The 22,207-nt window shown below is 41.2% G+C and overlaps 2 protein-coding genes across 3 annotated transcripts; both read left to right on the plus strand.

Annotated features, from left to right (window-relative positions):
- The first annotated feature begins 52 nt into the window (after positions 1–52).
- Positions 53–4,563, plus strand: LOC104088485 (acidic leucine-rich nuclear phosphoprotein 32-related protein). Of its 2 annotated transcripts, XR_684576.4 has the most exons (3): positions 53–1,384; positions 3,167–3,566; positions 3,942–4,563. XR_684576.4 is itself a non-coding variant. In XM_009593157.4 (2 exons), the coding sequence occupies exons 1-2, from the start codon at positions 260–262 to the stop codon at positions 3,428–3,430; spliced, it is 1,389 nt and encodes a 462-aa protein (XP_009591452.1). In that variant the 5' UTR covers positions 53–259; the 3' UTR covers positions 3,431–3,849. The 2 variants fall into 2 exon arrangements, 1 of the variants encoding a protein (XP_009591452.1); XM_009593157.4 differs by lacking the exon at positions 3,942–4,563 and having other exon boundaries at positions 3,167–3,849.
- A 591-nt stretch (positions 4,564–5,154) lies between these two features.
- Positions 5,155–6,024, plus strand: LOC104088484 (uncharacterized). Its single transcript, XM_009593156.4, has one exon. The coding sequence runs from the start codon at positions 5,213–5,215 to the stop codon at positions 5,801–5,803; it is 591 nt and encodes a 196-aa protein (XP_009591451.1). The 5' UTR covers positions 5,155–5,212; the 3' UTR covers positions 5,804–6,024.
- The last annotated feature ends 16,183 nt before the right edge of the window (positions 6,025–22,207 follow it).

The following is a 22,207-nucleotide window of genomic DNA, read 5'->3' on the forward strand; positions in this document are numbered from 1 at the left end:
AACCCTGACTCGGCCTCGAGTTTTCTCGACTCGCCTCCCCCAATATATCAAGCGATAGAGTAAAGAGTTTTTAGAGAGAGAAATTAGAGAGAGAAAGAAAAAGAAGAAAAATTAGGTTTTCTATATGTATTCTCCTTTGCCGTAGAAGATACCGGAAAAGTTTGAGGAATTTAACTTCTAGTCCTAAATTTTATCTATATTTCAATTTGGTCCCATAGTTTTCAGAAAGTTCGTATCATATGAGTTCTGGCTCTGATTAATGGACGAGATTTGGGAGAGAGCGGTGGAGACGGCGTTAGACGGCGAGAGAAACTTCGGTTCTGTGCGAACCCTAACGTTGGACGGAGCTGTTAAGTGTATTCATGGTAAGTTACCTCCTCCGTCGATTTTCGAGAAGTTTCAGAATCTCGAGCACCTGTCGATTGCAAACATCGGTGTTTCGTCTCTAGAACAGTTTCCTCGGCTACAGAATCTGCAGAAGTTAATTTTATCGGACAATAGAATTGCCGGAGGCCTCGAGTTCCTCGTAGATGCTGGTTTAAATTCACTCCGGGACCTCGATTTGTCGAATAATCGGATTCAGGATATCGACGATCTCCGGCCGTTGGCTGAACTCCGGCTTGTGTCGCTTGATCTCTATGAGTGTCCGGTTACGCGAGTTAAGGACTATCGATCTAGGGTTTTTGGATTGATTAGGTCGTTGAAGTATTTGGATAAGATGGATGCGGAGGGGAACGAGAGGCCGGAGTCGGATGATGAGGAGGAAGATGAAGAGGAGGATGAAGAGGATGATCCGGGGAGTGGGGAAGTTGATGGAGAAGATCGGCCTTACAGGATGAATAATGGACATAGGGTTGGGAGTGAAGGAGTTGTAGATGTGGATGAGGATGAGAGTGATGCTGATGAGGAAGAAATGGAGATAACTCGAGGGATTAATGGGTCGAAACATGATGGTTCGAGTTCAACTCACCACTCAAATGGTTTTCGAGTAGAGGCGGTTGGGGATGGAGACGACGAGGAGGATGATGAGGATGATGAAGATGAGGATTTTGTGGAGGAGATAGATGAAGAGGGTGATGAGGAGGATGTAGTGGAGGTTCATGAAATAGAAGACAGTGATGAAGAGGAGGATGGTGTGGAAGATGACGAGGACGATGATGATGAGGATGACGATGAAGAGGATGAAGAGGAAGTTGATAATGATGATGGGGATTTTGCAGAGCCAGAGAGCACGGGGAGGTTAAATAGCACTGAAGGGGAGATTGATGGGCATGAGCAGGGGGAAGATGATGCAGATGAGGATGATGATGGGGAGACAGGGGAGGAGGAGCAAGGTGTTGAGGAAGATGGTGATTTTGATGATGACGAGGAGGCTGAAGATGAGGTGAAAATCTCTCCTGTTTTATGTAGTTATGTTTTCATTTTAATGTGTTACATGTCATAATTGGTTGTTTGGTTAGAAGGCTTTCTTGCTAGTCTATATTAAGCGTAATTTATTCTGTTTTATTTGCTAATGTGTGGATTGTTTATTTTGTGTGTTAGTTTTGTTAATTTCTCTTGCTGTTTGTTTTCTAAGATATGCATGTCCTGCAATGTTTGACAATTTTTCTAATTTATGGTATTTTCTTGCTTCAATCTGCGTGATTCATGTGCTTATTGCTGCCGGAAGAATTGTCATCTTATTTGATCTCCATAACCATTGATCAATTTGATTGTTACACGATTGTTGCTGGAAATACCAGTAATTTTTGGTAGCATACTGGTTAGAAAGTCTTGTAATATCAGATTACCCCCAAAAGAAATATTAATTTCATGTTAGTATGAACCTGGAAGTTTTGATGCACAGGTGGTTTCCGTTGCCACCTTAGAAACCAAGCTGATTTTGTGATCCCTTTTTTTTTTTGAAAAGTGGTAATTTCTTGTTAGATCAAGGTGGTGTGGAATATTTATATTATTTCTGCTTGAATTGTGTTATTCTACAGAAGAGTGACTAAAGGGGGATTAATCAGAAGTTATAAGGGAGGAATAACTTTTGGCACAATTTATTTGTGTGAGATCTTGACCATAATTTGGTTATTCTACTCGAGTAATGTGCATGCAAATACTCATAAAAAACATGCCTGCAAAAGAAGGTTCCAGTTGGATTACATTTTGATTGGTGAGAGATTTTGTGAGAATTCTCTTTGAAGTTTCTTTCTCAATTTTTATACTTGCAAACTGAATGCTAAGGCTCTAAGTGCAGTGATCTAGATTCACAATTTTCCTTGTCTTTTGTGGGTCTGCTTTTGTGCCATCTCTTTGTTCCTCCTTTTCTTCCTAATAGCTTATTGCTTTTATGCACAATCTCTTGATTTCCAAAATTTTGGAATCTAAAGTTTGCTGTGATCTGCCCTGTCCCCATTGAGCTTGTTTCTCTCAAAAGAAATTTCCTTGAACCTCTTTTTTTGGGGGGTTATCTCCTCCTGGCTTATGATAGTATTATCAGTTACTTACAAAAGGGGTGTTGGATTATGATGTTTTTAGTCTTTCATCTTTTTGTTGGTTTTAAATTGATGTACTTTAATGGATCTCCTATCAATTCATTTTTCGGACTTTTACTTTTCTGCCATCATATCCCGTAGAGGTGACCATGTCAATTGCCAAAGTATAGGGAATGTTACCTTGTCGAATCTGCTTATGTGCTATTCTGCATTTTCTTAGTTTTCATGAAGTGGTTTTCTATTTTCTGACTAAAAATTCGTTGTGTTTTTTCCCTTTTCTGTCATCATATATCATTATCTTCCTTTTTTTTTTTTTTTTTCGGAAAGGGCTGTTGAATTTTGCTGCTAAGGTATATGCGTTGTTGAATTCACTGCGTTCCTTCCCACTTTTCTGCCTTGGTGTCGTAATGGTTATTTTATATATTTTTTCTTGCTGCTAAAAGATATGTTTTCTGGGTTCTATTGGCCTAAGCTTTATTGGCATATTTAAATGATCTACTTCCACAGATGTGTTTTATGGCCTTTTAATTTTATCTGAACCTTGGTAATTGTTTTAAGGTTAATTTGGTGATCATTATCTTGTTTTCTCCTTAAAATTTTGCATCTTAGGGTTTTGCAGTATATCAGTTGACCACCCTTTTCTAGGTTTGCTGAGCTTACTTGCCTAATTTTCATTTAAATGGCAGGAGGAAGATAATGGCAATGGCTACCTTGTTCAACCAGTTGGTCCTATTGAAGTAGATGATGCTGAAGGCAGTGATATGGAGCCAGTAAATGGTGATGAAGATCCTGAGTTGGAGGAAGAAGTTGAAGATGAAGAGGACGACTATGGCGAAGTTCAAGAGCTGCCACCTTCCTCCTCTCAAAAGAGGAAGCGGGACGACGATGATGATGATGGTGGTGAAGAAGACGACGATGAAGAGTATGCAAAGTCATCCAAGCACCGTTAGTGACTTTATCTGTGGTGGGTTTGACGAAAGAGATTAAGTTGAGGAATAGATTTGTCTGGAGGCTGGAATTAGTTGACTGTTGAACATCTTTTCATGGACAGGGGACAAGTTTTGGTGGGAAGTTCAGGTCTGAGAGGTATACAAATGTTCAAAAGGTCGTTAGTAAATATTGGCCGTTGCCTTGTGATTCAAATGGCAGTTGATCTCCATGAGTAGGATGTTGGAGGGGAATTTGAATTGGGGGAAAAGCTAAAAGAAAACTTTGGCTAGTTCTACAATAGAAGTAGTGATAGAATTTGTTTTCCGCCTTTTTTCTTGAATTTAAAAAGGACGCTTTGCTTTTCCTGGGGGGTAGTTTTTAATTGGCTTGTAAAACAGTCTTGTGGATAGTTGTCTCAGTTAAGTGTGACCGTTTATCATTGTGATGAGTCCGTCCTTGATCGAATTATGTCACATGCAGGAATTTGTTGTCAGCCTACCTTTACAGCTAATTTTTTTTGGCAACTTGCAGGTGGTGCCAGATGGCAGCTGTTTCTATGTCAATTGATTGCACCTAATCGCTGGTCTTCCAACCATGTGAGCGAGCCATGATATTGGTACCAACCGGTCGAGAATATCGTTAAATAAAGAAAAACAAAGAGGAGAAAAAAGCAATGGTCCCATAGGCAAATAAAGAAGGAAATTCTGCGCTTGTATTCTGCTATAAATTTTTATTCCACTTGCCTGTCCATCGGTTTGGTATATATTTATTCCGGATTTTTGGCCCTCGTAAAAGTATTTTGGGCTTGAAGCCCAAAACGGTGGGTGGTCAAATGATCAAAGAGGATACGTGCGCCTGGAATGGATTGAGTTGTTACGTTGGAAGGTGATTAAGGGAAGAGTAGGCCAGTGAGTGTACTGAATTTGGGCCGGCTTAAGCATAGCAGGCTTCGGCCTGGCTTGGGTCTTTGGTCCAAGTTGTCAATGCGCGTGAACTTCAAGCTGAATGGGATTCCTCTTTGTTTGTTTATTTATTTGTACTTGTAATTTTAAAGCAAATTACGAACATATGTAGCGCGTGCGCGCGTGGATTGTATTTGATTTCATGAACCTTGATTATTTAATTCAAAGGAATGATATACAACCTTCCTCCATTCTTCCTTCTTCACCCCGGGCCCCTGCCCCCCTCAACCCAATCCCCAAAAATAGGGAATGCTATGAGGGTGATTATTGTCATTACATAAAGTGGTATTTCCTTGAGAGAATAGGTGCACGACGTAGTGGTCGAGAAATTACTGAATTTTAATCTCATTACGTGTCGAATTGTAATGTATTGGTCACTAAACCATTTTGGTTTATAGTGTAATTATTTTACGTTGTCCGTTTTCTATTTATATGTGCTCGGGCAACTTTTATGAAGTTGAAGTACAGTAATATAAAGGAGGCGGAACCAAATGAAGTGCTATTATTTTCATTAAAAAGTGCTATTCCCTTCGTTTAAAAATTTGAAGGATTTGATTTGAGACGTTCAAATCTTTTGCTAATTTTTATCTTAATTCAGACATCTATTTTCTTTTTAAATCCTTTAAAAATAACATTCACATAATTTAGAAATAAATAAAAGGTATTATAACTGACACCTTCTTATAATAAAAAATATTAAAAAGTTGCGATTAAAGAAAAAACGTTCTATAAAATAATACTCCACTATACTACTTTTGAAATAGCAAATAATGCCAATATCTTGCACATATATTGAGACGTCCCAGATAATTTGCCATTACACGACCAAATAATTCTGTAATGTTATTTCGCACACCCACTCTCCACCTCAGAGCAACTCAAATTTCATTACCTTTTATCCCCTCTCCCCCAACTCATTTTTTGAAGTCTCCAACAATGTTAATCTTCTTAGCCCCATCGTCTCCAAAGTGTCTTCCATCACAAAAACACAACTACAATCACTATGTCAATCCCAAAACAACTCACTCCCCTTCACAATTCAATGTCAAATCCATGGCTAAAGAAAGCAGCGAAACCTCAAGTTCCATTGAGAAAATTGCTATAGTAAGTGGATTAATATCTACACCAGTAATTGGATGGTCTCTTTACACTCTAAAAACAACGGGGTGTGGTCTGCCACCTGGACCTGGTGGTTCAATAGGTGCACTTGAAGGGGTGAGTTACTTAGTTGTGGTTGGAATTGTGGCTTGGTCACTCTACACTAAGTCTAAAACTGGTTCAGGTTTGCCCAATGGACCATTTGGTTTGTTGGGTGCAGTTGAAGGCTTGTCATACTTGTCATTGTTAGCCATTTTGGTTGTGTTTGGGTTGCAGTTCTTGGATCAGGGTTCTATTCCCGGGCCACTTCCTACAGATCAATGCTTTGGTTAAAATCTGTTTGATTACATTCAGTATATAATAATTTACTTCTTTTAATCCAAGAATCAGAATGAAGAAAAGATCAAAATAATTGTACTTTAAGATTTTACTTATAATTTTTGAGTTTTTTTTGGAAATGTAAGTCTTGGAGTAATGGTAAGGTTGTTTTCGTGTGATCTATATGTCATATGTTCGAGTCATAAAATCAATCAATAATGTTTACATTAGGATAACATGTCTAATCAAAGCCCCTTGAGGTACAGTACTTTCCTGAATATTACATAAACACGAAATGCTATGTGCATCGAACTATCGCTAGATAATGGTTTGGAACAGGCCATTGAATCGTTATCCAATGTTATGTGGCCCTGGTTTGTCTAGGCAGGCAATAATCAAAGAGACACGTCGGGTTCTTTCCATTTCTTCCGGGGACAATGATGTAAATATGAGTTTTGCAAGTAACATCGTTTATTGTCACAATTCGAGTAAATTTGGTTGCTTTTAAAGTTTTATATTTTATTCCAACTTATTATTTACTCTGTATTATTTACTTCCGTGGACAAAATGTTCCTTGGCTTAACTTTGAATATGCATTGTTTGACCAAAAATATAGATTTTATTTCAACTAATTAAATTTATACGAATGAAGGTTAATCTTAGTTAATAATAATATCCTAAAGACAAAATTCCCGATGCTCTGTAATAAATAACACGTAGATCTGTCCCGAAAGCTATGATAGTGTACAATAGTTAATATTTAAGAACCCAAACAGAAGCAATGTATCATTAAATAGTGATGAACAACAATAAATAATATTTATGTAAATAGAACGAACGAGTCACCCGAGAAAGGATGAAATCGGTGGATGTTCTTTCTGACAATAATGAATGATGGACAAGCCTTTGAATATCTGAGTTATTCTCGGATCTAGTGAAAAAGCGTGGACAAGAATCTTAGTGAAAATGTTATTTTTGTAGGCTTGCAATAAGATCAGATTCTCTCTTTAAAGTCAAAGTATACTTTATAAATGAATATATGTCCCCTATCATTGTGTCTCTTTCTATTTATAGGGAACATGTTTTTAAAATCTCTAATAGTACAAGTGCAGAGAATATTCACTCTTTAATGTCCTATCTTGAAACTAGCTATTATAACTCTGTCAAGGATAATCGACCTCGACCTCGATCTTTGATTCCTCGACGTCAGTCTCTGCTGACTCTTCGACCACGACCTTCATTGTTAATTAGATCACTTTGACACGTGACGGCCTGTGAATGTTTTACTAATGCCATTTCGACTTAAAATATTTTAGAGATAGATTTTGACCCATACAGTTAGTTCCTCCGCTTATTGAGACCAGCTTCGCGGCGGGTTCGATGAGCGGATCATGTTATTGGTGGTTGAGCTAACCAGACGGACTACACAGGTTGTGGCTGTTGCAGCGAGCAAGCGACATGTCCCTCTCTGTGGGCCGCGCATTTCAAATGCTTCAAATTTTTTGGGTGATTCGCTGGAGTTATGTTGTCCACGGGTCGGGATGACGTCATGATGTCATGCGTCATTATGACGTATATTCCCGATGCATCACTCCGTTTCGTGTGTGACCTTTGATTAGACCTGCCGTTTCGGTTTCGGTGCCAATCATGATGAACCGTTTTTTGGTTTTAGTGCCATGCCTTTTATAAATAGAGATCCTTGAACCTGATTTTGGAGTTTAAACGCTCTAACATTTCAAAGCACCATACCTTTCTCTTGCTCTCTTCTTCTCTGCTTCATTGACCTGTGTTGTTCTTTATTCCATCTCGTTTGTTACTCTCGTCCACTATGTTAAATCATGTCTAACGTGTCTTTTGATGCTAGTGAGGGGAGTCGTGTTGCTCCCTTGACAATGGTGTTCCCCTCCCATGGGGAGAGCATTCTTGCTACCATTGAGGATGAAACCTTCCCGTCGGTGGAGGAAATAATCCCACATAACCCTGACTCCAGATCCGATTTCACCAAATCACCAGAGGCCGAGCCTGGAGCTTTCCGATCAGTGATGACGGTGAAGGAGTTAGCGGAGCTCAAGGCCAAATTCGGCCTTCCTAATCATATCGAGTTGATCCCGGTCGAAAGGGACACGGTACAGGTCCACCGTCTTGGATATTGCACCCTCTACACCTACCCCTTCCAAGTCGGCTATTCTTTCCCTCTCTTTCCGCCGGTGGAGGAGTTCTGTCGCCACTACGGCGTTTGTCCTGCTCAGCTCGTGCTGTACATCTATAAAATTATAAAGACGCTCACTAAGTTCGCCGAGCTGGACGAGGTCGAATTGACACTGCGACACTTAATACATCTTTTTGCCCCTAGCTTTTATAGGGGAACGATGTTGAACCTTCACCACTGAGGTGGAAAATGCTTGGTGGTGAAGATGGATGACAAGGTCAGTCGTCAATTCTGGTTTAACTTCTTTTTTGTCAGAACCGAGGACGTTGTGTCCAATATCAACGACTTTTCTAAGGCTTGGAACTATACTCGTAAGTATCTGGTTTTTCTCTCGTGTTCGGTCCTGAATTCTGACTTCTTACCTTCTTCTTTTGCAGCCAAGACCTCTCCTCCTCCTTTGGACGCTCATATTTCTGACTGGGTCGAGCGGCTCTTCCCTCACATCGTAAGGATCCGTGATTGGCCAAGTTTTTTCAAGAAATTCAGGCCTGCTCTCCCTTCGACTTCTAATCTCTTTTCTTTGATCGTGGCCGCTCCATTTCCTATTGTGTACGAATTCGTTTTGCTGACTTAATGCTGTCTTTTTCTCAGGCAGGGGTTCTCGGAGGAGCTGAGCACTAGTGCCCTCTTTTGAAAGGCGGTCGCTGCATCGTCAGCTTTGGCTCCTGTTGCAACTACTACACTGTCCGTATCGGTCTCAACTTCTGCTGCCATAGTTGGGGAGCCCGTCTCTGTTCCATCTACAACTCATGCTCCCCAACTTTACTATTTAGTTAATGAGGACGATGTCTCTCCTGATGACGGTGGTCTAATGCCTCGTAAGAGGAGATCCGTGGATACGGGGGGAGAGGGGCCGGCGGTCGTTGATATGGGAGGTTGTGGATTTTTCCTTTGTTGATATGGGGTCGTGGTGATAGAAGGAAGGCTGTTGCTGAGGAGGACGTTGGATCTGACTCCGACATGGATATAGATGAGTTGAGGATGATCGATAAGGGGCTTACTCAACTTGAAGTGAGGTTGGAAGGGGGTTCAAGGACTATTGCGATCCCGATGAATCGCAACCTTCTTGTGAAAACTGAGGAGATAATCCCCTCCCTCGGCCCTCTTTGTTCTGAAATTGAGGGTATGACCCTCGAGACTATAAATGACAGCACCCTGTCAAATAACATTGCTGGTCTTTCCCTTTGGGTAAGTATATTTGATGTCCGTTATTTTCCTTACGTTTTGCTCTTTCGTAGGCTCTAACTCTCTTCGTTCGTTTTGCAGATTGCCGTCCTGGAGATTGAAAGTGCTCGTAGGGAGCAGAGACATAAAGATATTTATGTGAAATTGAAGGTTAAGTGCTTCAAATGCCTTGAGAAGTACCGGGAGCTCCAATGCCGGCTCCGTGAAAGCGGCGATGCACGACAACTAAGGAAATACTTGAAGGAAAGAGATGAGGAGCTGGTGCGGGTAGTGTGGAAGTGCAACATCTTGGAAGGGACATTGAGGAGAAAAGAGAAAGAGCTCGAGCTTAGCAGGGGGTAGAAGCCCAGTGCAGTGATCTCCAAGCTCAGATAGTCTTGCTGCGAGGTCAGCTTGAGAAGTGTTAATTCAGGGCATAGGCTCTTAGTGGCGAGGTCGCCGAGAAGACGGAGGAGCTAGAGAAGGCGGAGTCCGCTCGGTCGGAGGATTTGAGGAAGACGGAGTCCCTTGAGGTGGTGATACGAACTCTCCGTTCCGAGCGAGAGAATGATTTGTTAATGACCTTATTCACTTGTGGATTCCGACTTACCCAACATTCCTTGTAACTTGTACGAAGAGTGGATTCACGCCGAGGCCCGACTAGATGTGCTTCGCGAGTTACATGTAGCGGGCTCTATTTCTGCTGCAGACTTTGAGGGTGCTCGTGTCAAGGCTCGCGAGGCTCATATTGCTTGTGGTTATGATCCAACTACTCCTCGTCCTAGTGAGGAAGAAGAGGGGGATGAGGATTCTATAGATTACGATGAAGACGGGGCCTCGTATGATTCTATATACCTTCCGGGCGAGGATGGAGAGAGCGCTGGGGGCTAATCCGGTAAGGGTATCGGTGTTATGGGTGGTGATTCCGTTGAAGACCGAACTGGCGAGGGCACTGAAGGCCGCAATGGCGATGTCTAGTAGTTTTGTTTTTAACTTTTTTGTGTTTTTTTGCCGGCATCTTCAAGAGCCTTTGTAAAAAATTTAAGTATGAAATATCAAAGTTGTTCCTTACATCTTCTTCTATTCCTGTGGTTTATTTTCTATACTTGATTATTTTTTGCTTCTGTTGTTTACTCATTTCACTTTTTGTCCTTCTCATTATTATTGTCTTTTAGCTGGCCGTAGCCTTGGAGCCGAATATTCATGGGTCATATCAGCCCTTTGTTTATATAGGTCGAGTGTGTTTCTTCGTTGAGATTTGGCCGAGGGCCGATAGTGTTATTTGTACTTGGTTGATCTTGACCTTTTTTTAAGTTGTGGCTGAGGGCCGGTAGGTGTTTGTTCGAGCTTGGTCGAACTTAGCCTTTTTTTATTCATGGCCAAGGGCAGTAGGTGTTTGTTCGAACTCGGTCGAATATAACCTTTCGTTAAATCGCATCCGAGGGACGGTAGGTGTTTGTTCGGGCGAGGTTGAACATAACCTTTTCATTAAATCACGCCCGAAGGGCGGTAGGTGTTTGTTCGAGCGAGGTCGAAGGTAACCTTTAATTAAATTGCGGCCGAGGGCCGGTAGGTATTTTTTCGAGCGACGTTGTAAATAACCTTTTTGTTAAATCGTGGCTGAGGGCCGGTAGGTGTTTGTTTGAGTGAGGTCGAACGTAACCTTTTTGTAGTCGTGGCCGAGGGTTGATATTGTTCGAGTGAGGTCGAACATAACCTTTTCGTACTCGTGGCCGAGGGCCGATAGGTGATGTTCGAGCAGGGTCGAACATAACCTTAATACCAAAAAGGTGTCCTGATAAATGTAAGTTTCTTATTACTTCAAGATTGTTACTTTGGTTACATACTTGGAGAGAGTTACAGATTTTGTGTGTTGGCTGGCGTTCCAGTCCCAGTCCCAGTCTACCTAGTCCCTTCATTGTTTGACTTGGAGAGTATTGAGGAGTTGAGCAATGAAACAGTAACAATAGTCCCTTTCTCGCGTACTTCGACGAAGTGTTCCCTTTGCCGCCTCGTTAAAAACCTCCTTGAGAAAACCTAAATGGGACAAAACTCAAGTGAGGGAAAAAGAATACAGACTTGGGGGACATTTTTTCTCTTAGAAGTTGAAGTATTTGAGGTGGCTGATGTTCCAATTATTTGGTAGTTGCTTTTCTTCCATTGTCTCTAGTTTGAATGAACCCTTATTTGCTTTGGTTGTGATTTTGTACAGACCATCCCAGTTTGTTCCCAGCTTGCCTTCCCGGGGGTCTTTGCTCGCTTGGGTTTTGGCTTTCAGCACGTAGTCCCCAACTTTAAGAGGCTGGACCTTTGCTTTCTAGTTGTAATAGCGTTCTGCGTGTTGTTTTTGGGCGACCATTCTTATGTACGCCATATCTCTTCGTTCATCGATTTCGTCGAGTTCTTGCCTTCTGCTCTCATCGTTACTCATACCTCTTTCGTGGGAATACCTTAGGTTGGGTTCTCTGACTTCGACCAGTTACTGCCTCGGTCCCATAGACCAAAGAGTAGAGCGTCTCTCCTGTTCTCTTCTTCGGAGTTGTTCGGTAGGCCCATAATTCTTCTGGTAGTATTTTCGGCCACAGTCCCTTGGCGTCCTCAAGATTGTTCTTCATGATGTTTAGTATGGACTTGTTGGAGGACTCTACTTGCCCATTGCCCGCCGGGTGATATGGGGTTGAGAGTATCCTCTTGATATGCCATTTCTCAAAGAATTCGGTGGTTTTCTTTCCCGTGAACTGGGGTCCGTTGTCATATATGATCTCTTTGGGTAGGCCAAATCGGCAGATGATGTTCCTCTATATAAAGGTGATTACCTCTTGTTCTCATATTTGGGCGAATGCTCCTGCTTCCACCTATTTAAATAAATAGTCAATTAAAACCAAAAGGAATAGTGTATTACCTTGCCGTGCTGGGAAGGGGCCCACGATGTCCATTCCTCATTTGATGAACGACCATGGGGAGGTGACTGAGTGGAGGTGTTCGCCTGTTTGGTGAATCATTGGGTCTTACTTTTGGCACTCTTTGCATTTCCTCACGAAGTCTGAGGCGTCCTTTTTCATGGTGGGCCAATAGTACCCCGCCGTATGAGGCATCTGACTAGTGCTCGATTGCCGGAGTGAGAACCGTAATGGCCTTCATGGACAGGTTGCTATGAAGGGGGCTGTATCTGGCTGCTTGCATTCTTAGTTTCTTGGCTTCTTTCTTGTCTTCTGGGAGTGTGCCGTCCTGCAAATAGGCGATAATATGATTGCACCAATCCCAGGTTAACTTTATGGTTCTTACCTCGATTTGGTCTAGTGATGAGTTGAGGAGGTGGACTACGCTTTTATCCCCGATCTTGATACTGTTGGTAGTTGGGGCCAATTTGGCAAGGCCGTCCGCTTCGGTATTCTACGCACGTGGGATCTGGTCGAGCCGATATTCCTCGAACTGAGGCAGTAGCTTGCAGATCTCGGTCTGATATTTTTTCAACTTTTGTTCCTTATTTTGGAAAGTCCCTGTGACTTGGTTGACTACGAGCTAGGAATAACATCGGAGTTTCAAACGCTTCGCCTCATATTTGAGTGCTGGCCTCAACCCTACAATTACGGCCTCATACTCGTCCTCGTTGTTAGTCATATCCGGGCACCTTATGGACTGGCGAATTACTTCGCCTATAGGGACCTCGAGTACGAGTCCCAGTCTGGACCCTGATGCATTGGATGCGCCATCGGTGTATAGGACCTAGAGGTCTTGTGTATGGAGGGAAGCTTGGACGGATTCCTTTTCGACTTCAGGCATTATTTTTGCACTAAAGTCGACGAGCACCTGCGACTTTATCGCCATTCGTGGCTGGTATGTGATATCGTGCTCACTTAGCTCGATGGCCCACTTGGCCAGCCTCCCCGATAGCTCGGGCTTACGCAAAATGCTCCTTAAGGGAAAGGTTGTAATGACCGAGATGGGGTGGCACTGGAAATAAGGTCTAAGCTTTCGTGAAGCTACGACCAATGCCAAAGCCAATTTGTTAAGGTGCAGGTACCTCGTCTCGGCGTAGACGAGTTTTTTGCTAATGTAATAGATGAGAGATTATGTACCTTTGTTTTCGTGGATCAGGACTACACTTACCGCTACTTCAGAGACGGCTAGATAGACGAGGAGCTGCTCCCTAGGTTCGAGCCTTGAAAGCAGGGGTGGTGATGATAGGTATGCTTTCAGTTCTCGTAGAGCCTGGATGCACTCAGGTTTCCATTCGAGGCCGTTGTCCTTTTTATATGCCAAAATATTTGTGACATCTATCAAACGACCGCGAGATGAATCTCGATAGGGCAGCTATTCTACCTGTCAACCTTTGGACTTGCTTCTTGGTAATCAAGAGCTCCGGTATCCCCTCGATAGCTTTGATTTGGTCTGGGTTGGCCTCGATCCCCTATTGCGACACCACAAAACCCAAGAACGTTCCCGAGACTACACCAAATGCGTATTTCTCCGGGTTTAGTTTTATTCCGTATCGTCTTAGTATGTCGAAAGCTTCCATCAAATGTCGATGTGGTCCTCTGCCTTTACGGACTTGACCAACATATCATCTACATATACTTCCATGGTCTTGCCGAGCTGGTCTTTGAATATATTTTTGACCAATCTTTGATATGTAGCCCCCGCATTCTTCAGCCCAAACGACATGACCGTATAACAAAACATTCCTTGGTGGGTGATGAACATGGTCTTCTCCTAGTCTTCTTCCTCCATAAGTATTTGGTTATAGCCTGAGTGAGCGTCCAAGAAACTCAACAGCTCATGCCCGGCTATTGCATCGATAAGTTGGTCGATGTGGGGTAATGGGAACGGATCCTTCGGACATGCTTTGTTCAAATCTGTGAAATCCATGCACATTTCCCATTTCCCATTTTTCTTTTGGACCATCACTACGTTGGCAATACACTTAGGGTACTTTGACTCCCTAATGGAGCCATTCTCTAATAGTTTCTCCACCTCCTCGCAGACTGCATCGTTAATGGAGGGGTTGAATTTATGTCTAACATGTCTTACTGGGGGGGAGGAACGGGTCAGCATTTGATTTGTGTGTGGCGATTTCCCTTGGGATGCCCGATATATTTGCATGGTTGAAGGCAGACAAATCTGCATTAGTTATTAAGAATTGACTTAATTTACCTGGTTCTCAGAGTTTGCAGCCGATGTAGGAATTTTTGCTACGGTCATTGAGGTCTAATTGAATGGGGTCGAGGTCTTCTATGGTCGAATCTGCATCCTCGACCATTTTGGGATCCATGATGACGTCCCTGGTCTCTCCTTGCGTCGACCTCAACCCTGTTGATTGCTATGCCTCTATTTCCTTATCTTTTTTCTGTTGGGTTACCATGCTATCTAAGGCAATGCGGTAGCATTCTCGGGACGTGCGCTGTTCTCAGTGTATGCTGAATATTCCCCATGGTGTTGTGAATTTTAATTAATTGTTATAGTATGGAGGGGATGGCTCTCATGGTATGTATCCATGGTCGTCCCACTATAGAATTGTATGCGGTGGCCTGGTCCATGTCATCTCCAGAGTCACGCCGCCGGCCAAGACGGGGAGTGTAATTTCCCCCGATGTTCGCTCAACTGCATTCTTAAAACCGGTTAGCGTGATGCAGCGCGACACTATCTTATCTTCGAGTATCATTTGGGTGAGGACTCGGGGATGGATAATGCACGCTCCACTTCCATCGTCCACCATGATACATTTGGCATCGGTATCTAAAATATGTAAAGTAATAATGAGGGCATCATTATGAGGGAAAGTCAAACTGTCAGCATCCGACTCATCGAAGATGATACTTTTTTCGAGTCTGTCATACCATTCACGAGTGATAGACCACTTGATCTTGTGAGTGGTGGTAAACTTTGCACCATTGATAAAGGGCATCATCGTCGCCGCCGATGATCATGTTGATAGTACGAGCTGGGGATGGCGGCTTCAGCGGGCCTCGGTGTTCACGTCCTCTAGCGAAGTTGTTTCTCCCCTTATCGCTTAACAGCTCTTTGAGGTATCCCTGCCGCAACAAGTTTATGACTTATTGTCTGAGGGCGATGCAATCTTCTATTTTGTGCCCACGTTCCTGGTGGAACTCACAGTGGGCATCGGATTTTCTGATGTTCGGATCGGATCTCATCTTTGACGACCACTTTACCTTTGTTCCGAGTTTCTCAAGAGGGTAGACTATTTCTGTAGGTGACACATAAAAATTGTGGGCAGATAATAAATGGGGCATACCTCTGTCGCTCCGGTGAGTCCCTGTCTTTGGCCGGGATGGGCCTTTTTCATGGGGGGGGGGGGGGGGAGGTGCGGCGGCCACCCTGGCGTATGGCTGGTGCCGTTCCCTGTTGGGTCGCGAGACCCGGTGATCCCTCCTGATGTTGTCTCTTCGTTCTTTTCTGGATTCGGTTTGTACCGAGATTAGCCGATGAGTTGGTCCGTTAAGGTCGTCCTCGTCTGATCGGACCTTGACATAATAAGCATTATGGATTTCATCCCAAGTGGTTAGAGGATATCTCATCAGTTGACTCAATAGTTTTCTAGTCGCTCTTGAACCATCTCTACTCAACCCGTTCTGGAAAACCGCGATCGCCATCCCTTCGGACATGTTTGGCACAATCATCCCTACTATGTTGAATCATGCGAGGAAGTCTCTCAGTCCCTCTCCCAAGGACTGCTTGATAGAGAATATATTGTTTACTCTTGCTTCGGCCTTCTTGGCTCCAGCATGGGTAGTTATGAACTTATCAACCATTTTCTCGAAAGTTTCTATGGAGCGGGCTGGTAGCTGTTGATACCCAATTTTGCCCTCATACTTTTATAAATGTCATATATGCTTTAAAATATCATTCCTACATCATCACCAATTTACAAGAGTCATATAAATATTTTCTATAATTTTTCATAATTTTTAAAACTTTAAAATTAATTTTCTTGCATTTAAATTACTTGAATATGTATTAATTACCCCTTTAAATTATTTTATGATAAATTAATCATCCAAATTTATTATTTGCATCAACATATATGTTTCATAATATTTTTACTTCATCTTATATAATTGTATTGGTATTTTTTAAGCTATTTACACAGTTTTATAATAATAGCCTATATGCTATGCATAATTACATTTATTACATAATTCAAGATAAAATGGCATTTTTATATTTTTATAATGTTAAGTTATTATTTTCAATCATTTTATTGTATAATTAATATTTTATTATTTATTAAGTATTTTATTTAAACAATTTTGTGTATTTAATTCTTAGCCCAATTTTAGGCTAATTTTCGGACAAAAAACAAGCCCAAAGCATTTGGCCCATCCCCAGTTCACTCTTCAACAACCCAAAACCAAACAACCCTCTTCAAAAACCGGCCGCGACCCGACTTTAACCTGCCTTGCTCCCATTTCAATCTTGTCCGTTGATCTCAAATGATCAACGACCCAAATTAAGCCGACCCCTTTCCATATATCCCCCCCACTAACCCTAGAGACCCATTCCCCACTTCAGCCATCTCTACTCTCTCTATTCCTCTCTTCTTCTTTACAAACCCTAGCCGCATTATCTCTAAATCCTCTCTGAATTCGGCCCCAATATGGAATCCTTTCGTGATTCACTTGCCTTATTCTGCTACTCATGCGTTCATGGTGTTACTTAGTATTTACCTATTTTTGGTAAATGCTTCCTTTCAAGACGAGCCTGATTTGGCTCTAATTTTGTGAAGATCCGGCCGATGTTTCATCTATATATACTCTACAATGAATGATTCTTGCATTTTCGACTAGATTCATGGCCATTGGACTCAACTAGGGTTTGAAATTTTGATTTCTTCTTTACTGGTTCTATTATTGATTGCATGTGATATTTTCTTTCCTTATTCGTGTTTGATTTATTATTTTTCATGTTTGATTGTTTAATTTCTACCACTATATAACCCCTCCCCAATTTTTCCTTTGGACGGACCTCATTTTTACTGCTATTACTCTCACTATTCTCCTCTTTCACTCATTCACTTACTCTCTTACACTCGAATATTTTCTGAAACTGTTAAATTCTTGGCCGGCTGAAAGCCAAGGCCATAATACTATTAAACGACCTCGTCCTATGCAAGCACTGCTCGGAGCCCATCTCGAGGCTCTTGTGAACTCTGAAGCACTGGGAATTTGAGGTTTCACTGTCTTCCTTCAATTGCTGTTGCTGAATCAATACTGATACTCTAAGTTCCTCACTCTTTTTCTCGTTTATCTTTGCAACATGTTAGTTTTGTTTACCTTTACAATTCAAATTACTTGCCTTCTATATGATGATGCGTATGTGAATTGTGTGTGCCACTATTGTTTGGCTCAATTTCCATGCTGTTTATGAAATTTCTAATGTTGTATGATAATCACATGTTCTACTGACTATCAGTCTCGATGAGGTTTCTTTTACCATTCTGTGTGTTATGATATTACCGAAGTCCAAAGCTTCTAGATGGGTAGCTTGTTCTTTTCTAGGTGCAATAAAGCTCTGGCCCTCTTAAATGTTACTTGAACTTCTGTGATCCTTCTATTATGCTATCTTTGTTTTCAATCATGTTTGCCTTAATGTCTCTCTCGAGTTTTAATGCCCTAATTCTATTTAGATTCTACTCTTAGAATCATGAGTAGTTAACTAAAGTAATTCCTACTCTTTGTATGTTTGCCTGGTTCGAATGTTAAAACTAATTAATGCCTGGTGTGAGTGTATCTTCATACTCTGCTTTGAATTCTTTTGTTAAAACTTACTAGTAATTCATATTTGCCCAGAAATTGTTCCAAATGTATTCTTCCCTCTTCATGCTAAGTCACTCATATATACAACTTTCAACTTGCTCTCACTTTCTTAAAATGATCATGCCTATATGAATCTTGAACCTTTCAGACTGTATATTTCTATGCTACTTGCAAGACTCAACACTGTACTATAGTTGCATGTATTACTACCATTTTGGTTTCTACAATACTGTTCTATAGGCCATGCTTGCTAGTGCTAGTTTGCTCAGTTTCATGTCTATTGTTATCCTTGGTATGTACAATGGAACTTGCTATAAACTTGCATTCTCAGAATTAGATACCTGCCTGCTAATTAGCTATTATGCAGAGTTTTCAATATTGTTGACCTTTAATTTCTTAATAAGTTTTCTTATAAATACTTTCTGCTTGTCATAAACTGACTTACAAATCTAAGTTATGTTTTGCCCTACATGCTTAGGTTAAGATTTTATTGTGAAGTTCACCATTGGTCTTTGTCTCTCGAGCATGTCATTGCTACTTGTTAACCTTCTGGAAATTAATTCATGACCTTGCTTTCTTTAAAATCTCATGCTTAACTCCTCTGTTTGTGGATTCTTGTATGATAGATTCCTGCAATCAAATCATGTGTATCCCAAGAAGCCTGTTACCTTGAACTTGTTTGTTAATATGCAAACCCCTGTATATGTCCAACCTATATGTTCTACAGACTCTCTATATCATATGTATGATTATGTGATGTTCAAGTGTGTGTCTTACCCCTGGGACGTGTAGAATTCTTGCTTTTGTTAGTTGTGGTATTAGGGTCCAAATGAGCATACGATCCACCTTAGAATTTGAGTTATATTAATGATTTGGGGTTTGTATGAGTTGCCATTCGTGCTTTAATTATCTATAACTGGTAATGGATGGGCAAGAGAATTGTTTTGTTGTTGGGCCTGGACTGCTAAATCTGGTTCTTGGTACTGTGGTTTCGAGCACACTATTTGCGCCTGGGATATGGCCTGTCCGAATTTTAAAGCCATTTGAAGGCCCAGATGCACCGCTAGGTTGTTTTACATTTATGATTAGGCATGTAGTTATTCTATTATGAGTTGTAATAATTTGTATAACGAATAATGAGGAGTTGATAAAAGGGGCTGGGGTATTCTAACACTTGCACGAAAGGGTAGAAACCATGCCTATAGGGTCTATGTGTTCTATTTTCTATTACATCTAGCACGCCCTATTTGTTGCACACTAATAGGAACCATGCCTATAGGAATCATGCAAACACACTTCACTTAACTTGTCAAATATGCTATACTTATTTCCATGTCTACTATTCAATGCTTTTAGATAATATGCCTATAGGATACAATAATGCAATATTTTCGCTAATCTAGATACCATGACTATGAGGTTTAATAATTGGTCAATTTCTTCATGTTACTTTTGTACTGTCCCACTTAGATGACATGCCTATAGGGTTGAAGTGTTATAAAATCAAGTCTAATTGTCAAATGTTAGGAATCCTGCCTATAGGATACTCTCACTCGCCTAGAAAGGCCGTTTAGGCGAGTGAGAGTATCCTATAGGCAGGATTCCTAACTCGCAAAACTGTCTCACTATCTAATTATGCAACTATTAGAAATCATGCCTATAGGACAATGTCGCCTGCTTAAGACACATATCTATAAAATCAGCGCTATTAATTCTGAGCTTTCTAACAGTTTTATTGCCTCATTGCATAAACAATTTAGAGATCATGCCTATAAGATTTGTAATACCTTTAATCTGCGAATTGAGAAATAACAACGCTGTTTGCACGATGCTGGAATTCAGAATCACCTAGAGACCATGCCTATAGAACTTAATGACTCTAAGTCTTAATTCTGAAATTGTCTACGGGTAGTGCACACATAGGATACGGTTTAGAATTGAATTAGAGCGCCTCTAAGTAATAACTTCAACATAGTAGTTAAGTAGCAGGAGATGATAGTCTGTGCCCACTGAATAATATGAGTAACTCCTACCTCAAGGGAGTTGCGAAGTATTATTTATGTTGCACGGGGTGATCCTTTAGGTTAAAAAACTTAGGATCCCCCTTATCCTTTTATATACTTGCTGTTCACACTTGGTCATAGATCGACACAATTATACTCTTTGTGATTTTTTAAGACTTGTATCAATTAGTCATATAGTTAATTTTTATGTTATAATAGAGTTTTCAACTTCTACTTCTTTCTTTGCTTATTTGATCACCTAGCTTAATTATCTAATTTACATAGTATAAATTTCAGCCGGGACCCACAGTTGTGGATCTCGAAGAGTGCCTAACACCTTCTCTTTGAGGTAATTTGAGCCCTTACCCGATCTTTGGTAGCATTGACTAGTCAAACCGAGTTATTTGCAAATAGGTGCCCTAAAGCACCTTAAAATCGTTAGCTGGCAAGAGAAAATGGGGCGCGACAGCATGCTGTCTCTGCTGGGGATATACTTAGGCTCCTACCCTAACGAAATTGACTTATGTGGATTATTTCCCTTATTTTCTATATTTGTCTAAATTGTTATGACATGCACATCCCTTCCCCTGTTCTCCTTTATTTGCTTAAATTGTTATGACATGAACATCCCCTCCATGTTTCCCTTTATTGCTATGATATGTATGATCTCTCTCCATTTCCCAAATCTTGTCTAAAGATTGCTATATCATGACTTTCCCGTCCCTATTTCCCTACTTTCTTCATTACGTTCTCACACATTTTTGTGAGTTAAACTAACTTCTCTCTTTTGCCTTTCTTTTCTTTTCTCTTTTTTTTCCTTCTCTTGTTTATCTTTACCATATTATTTACTCTTTTATGCACTTTTATCATGCAAATACTTGACAACATGTTGCTATTTCTGCATACAGCATGCTCCACATCATACTCCACTCGTGCTTATTATCAACATAGCGGCGCTTGATAAGTGTCCGCGCTTTCCTGAAAATACCTTTTTAAATCAGAAAGACTTATTTGTGGTAGATTAGTTGATCAACAGTGCAATCGATGGTCCCGTGCTTTTCCCTCCCGAGTTGTCCACTTGAGAGTACCAGTATAGACCCTTCTAGAAATCCCACTATAATTTGAAATGTACATGCATCATGCTGAACCTAGTACGGATTGAGGCGTCAGTGACGTAAAAATCCGCTTAGATAAACTTTGTCCAATGTCCGATAGGATTTCCATAATCCCAAAGGACATTATCATGTTATGTGCATTACTTGGAGAAAATGTGGCAACATGTTGATCATTATTGCGTAAGTAGTCGAATCTGGAGGGGGAAAAGGCTAACCTTTGTTTGTTTGCATAAAATGAAGCATGAAGTCCCCAGGTTCGGTATGGTCCAAAATATCTCGCCTTTGCTAATTGACAGGTGGAAAGACCTCGCACCTTGTGATAAAAATCATGTGAGGAGAGTATTGGGTAACCTGCTGTCTTTACTGAACATTCAACCAAACAGGAAACATAGAAATGACTCTTCTCCTAGAAGAAATAAGGGGTTTTGCCAAGTTACCATGGGATAGTCCGGGACCACTGGTGCCAGAAAATCGCACTCCCTATGGTTTTCTAAAAATGTTGGGTTTTAAGAAGAATGATGAACTGCTATATCTAAAGAAATCATACATCCCTTTTGAGTTTCTCTACGAGTGTTATGGACATAGCGAATCATATTGCCTTTATCATGACGAACTAGCCATTACCTCTTTGGGATGGGTGCACCGCCGGGTTTATGTTTTCATTGTCTGCTTCTTGGGATTGTTGATCTTTCCGATACAAGGAGGAAGGATTCATTCCCGCTTAGCCATGGTCTCCAGGACCATAATGGATGGCATCGAAGGATATATTTACACTATCATCCCCATGATCTTAGCTGAAATGTACCGTGCTCTGGATGGATGCAAGCAGGGGTTCGGACACTTTGAGGGTTGTAATCTATTGCTACAAGTTTGGCTGCTGGAACACCTTCAGAGGGGAGAGTATCGTCAAGAGCTTTGGCGAAGTCCATTGAACGACTACATAGCCAATCATCACCCAAAGAAAATGACATTCATTCCGGACAGATTTGCAAAGCCTAGAAATTCTTCAGCAATCTGATAGACGAGCAAGTGCATTGGATGTTTGAATGGTTTCCTAGTAGTGAGTTCATCATCAGATCAAAAGGAACTACTTATTTGGTACTGATCGGGTTACGATGCATCTACCCTTACGCTCCTATAAGGGTAATGAGGCA

The sequence above is a fragment of the Nicotiana tomentosiformis genome, chromosome 9 (genome assembly GCF_000390325.3).
Source record: "Nicotiana tomentosiformis chromosome 9, ASM39032v3, whole genome shotgun sequence".
NCBI classification, from domain to species: domain Eukaryota; kingdom Viridiplantae; phylum Streptophyta; class Magnoliopsida; order Solanales; family Solanaceae; genus Nicotiana; species Nicotiana tomentosiformis.

Excerpts from the sequence above, each read along its gene's own strand:
- LOC104088485 (XM_009593157.4), top strand. The coding sequence starts at position 260 with ATGGACGAGATTTGGGAGAGAGCGGTGGAGACGGCGTTAGACGGCGAG. Across the intron at positions 1,385-3,166 it reads ACGAGGAGGCTGAAGATGAG|GAGGAAGATAATGGCAATGG; the intron begins GTGAAAATCTCT and ends TTTAAATGGCAG.
- LOC104088484 (XM_009593156.4), top strand. The coding sequence starts at position 5,213 with ATGTTATTTCGCACACCCACTCTCCACCTCAGAGCAACTCAAATTTCA.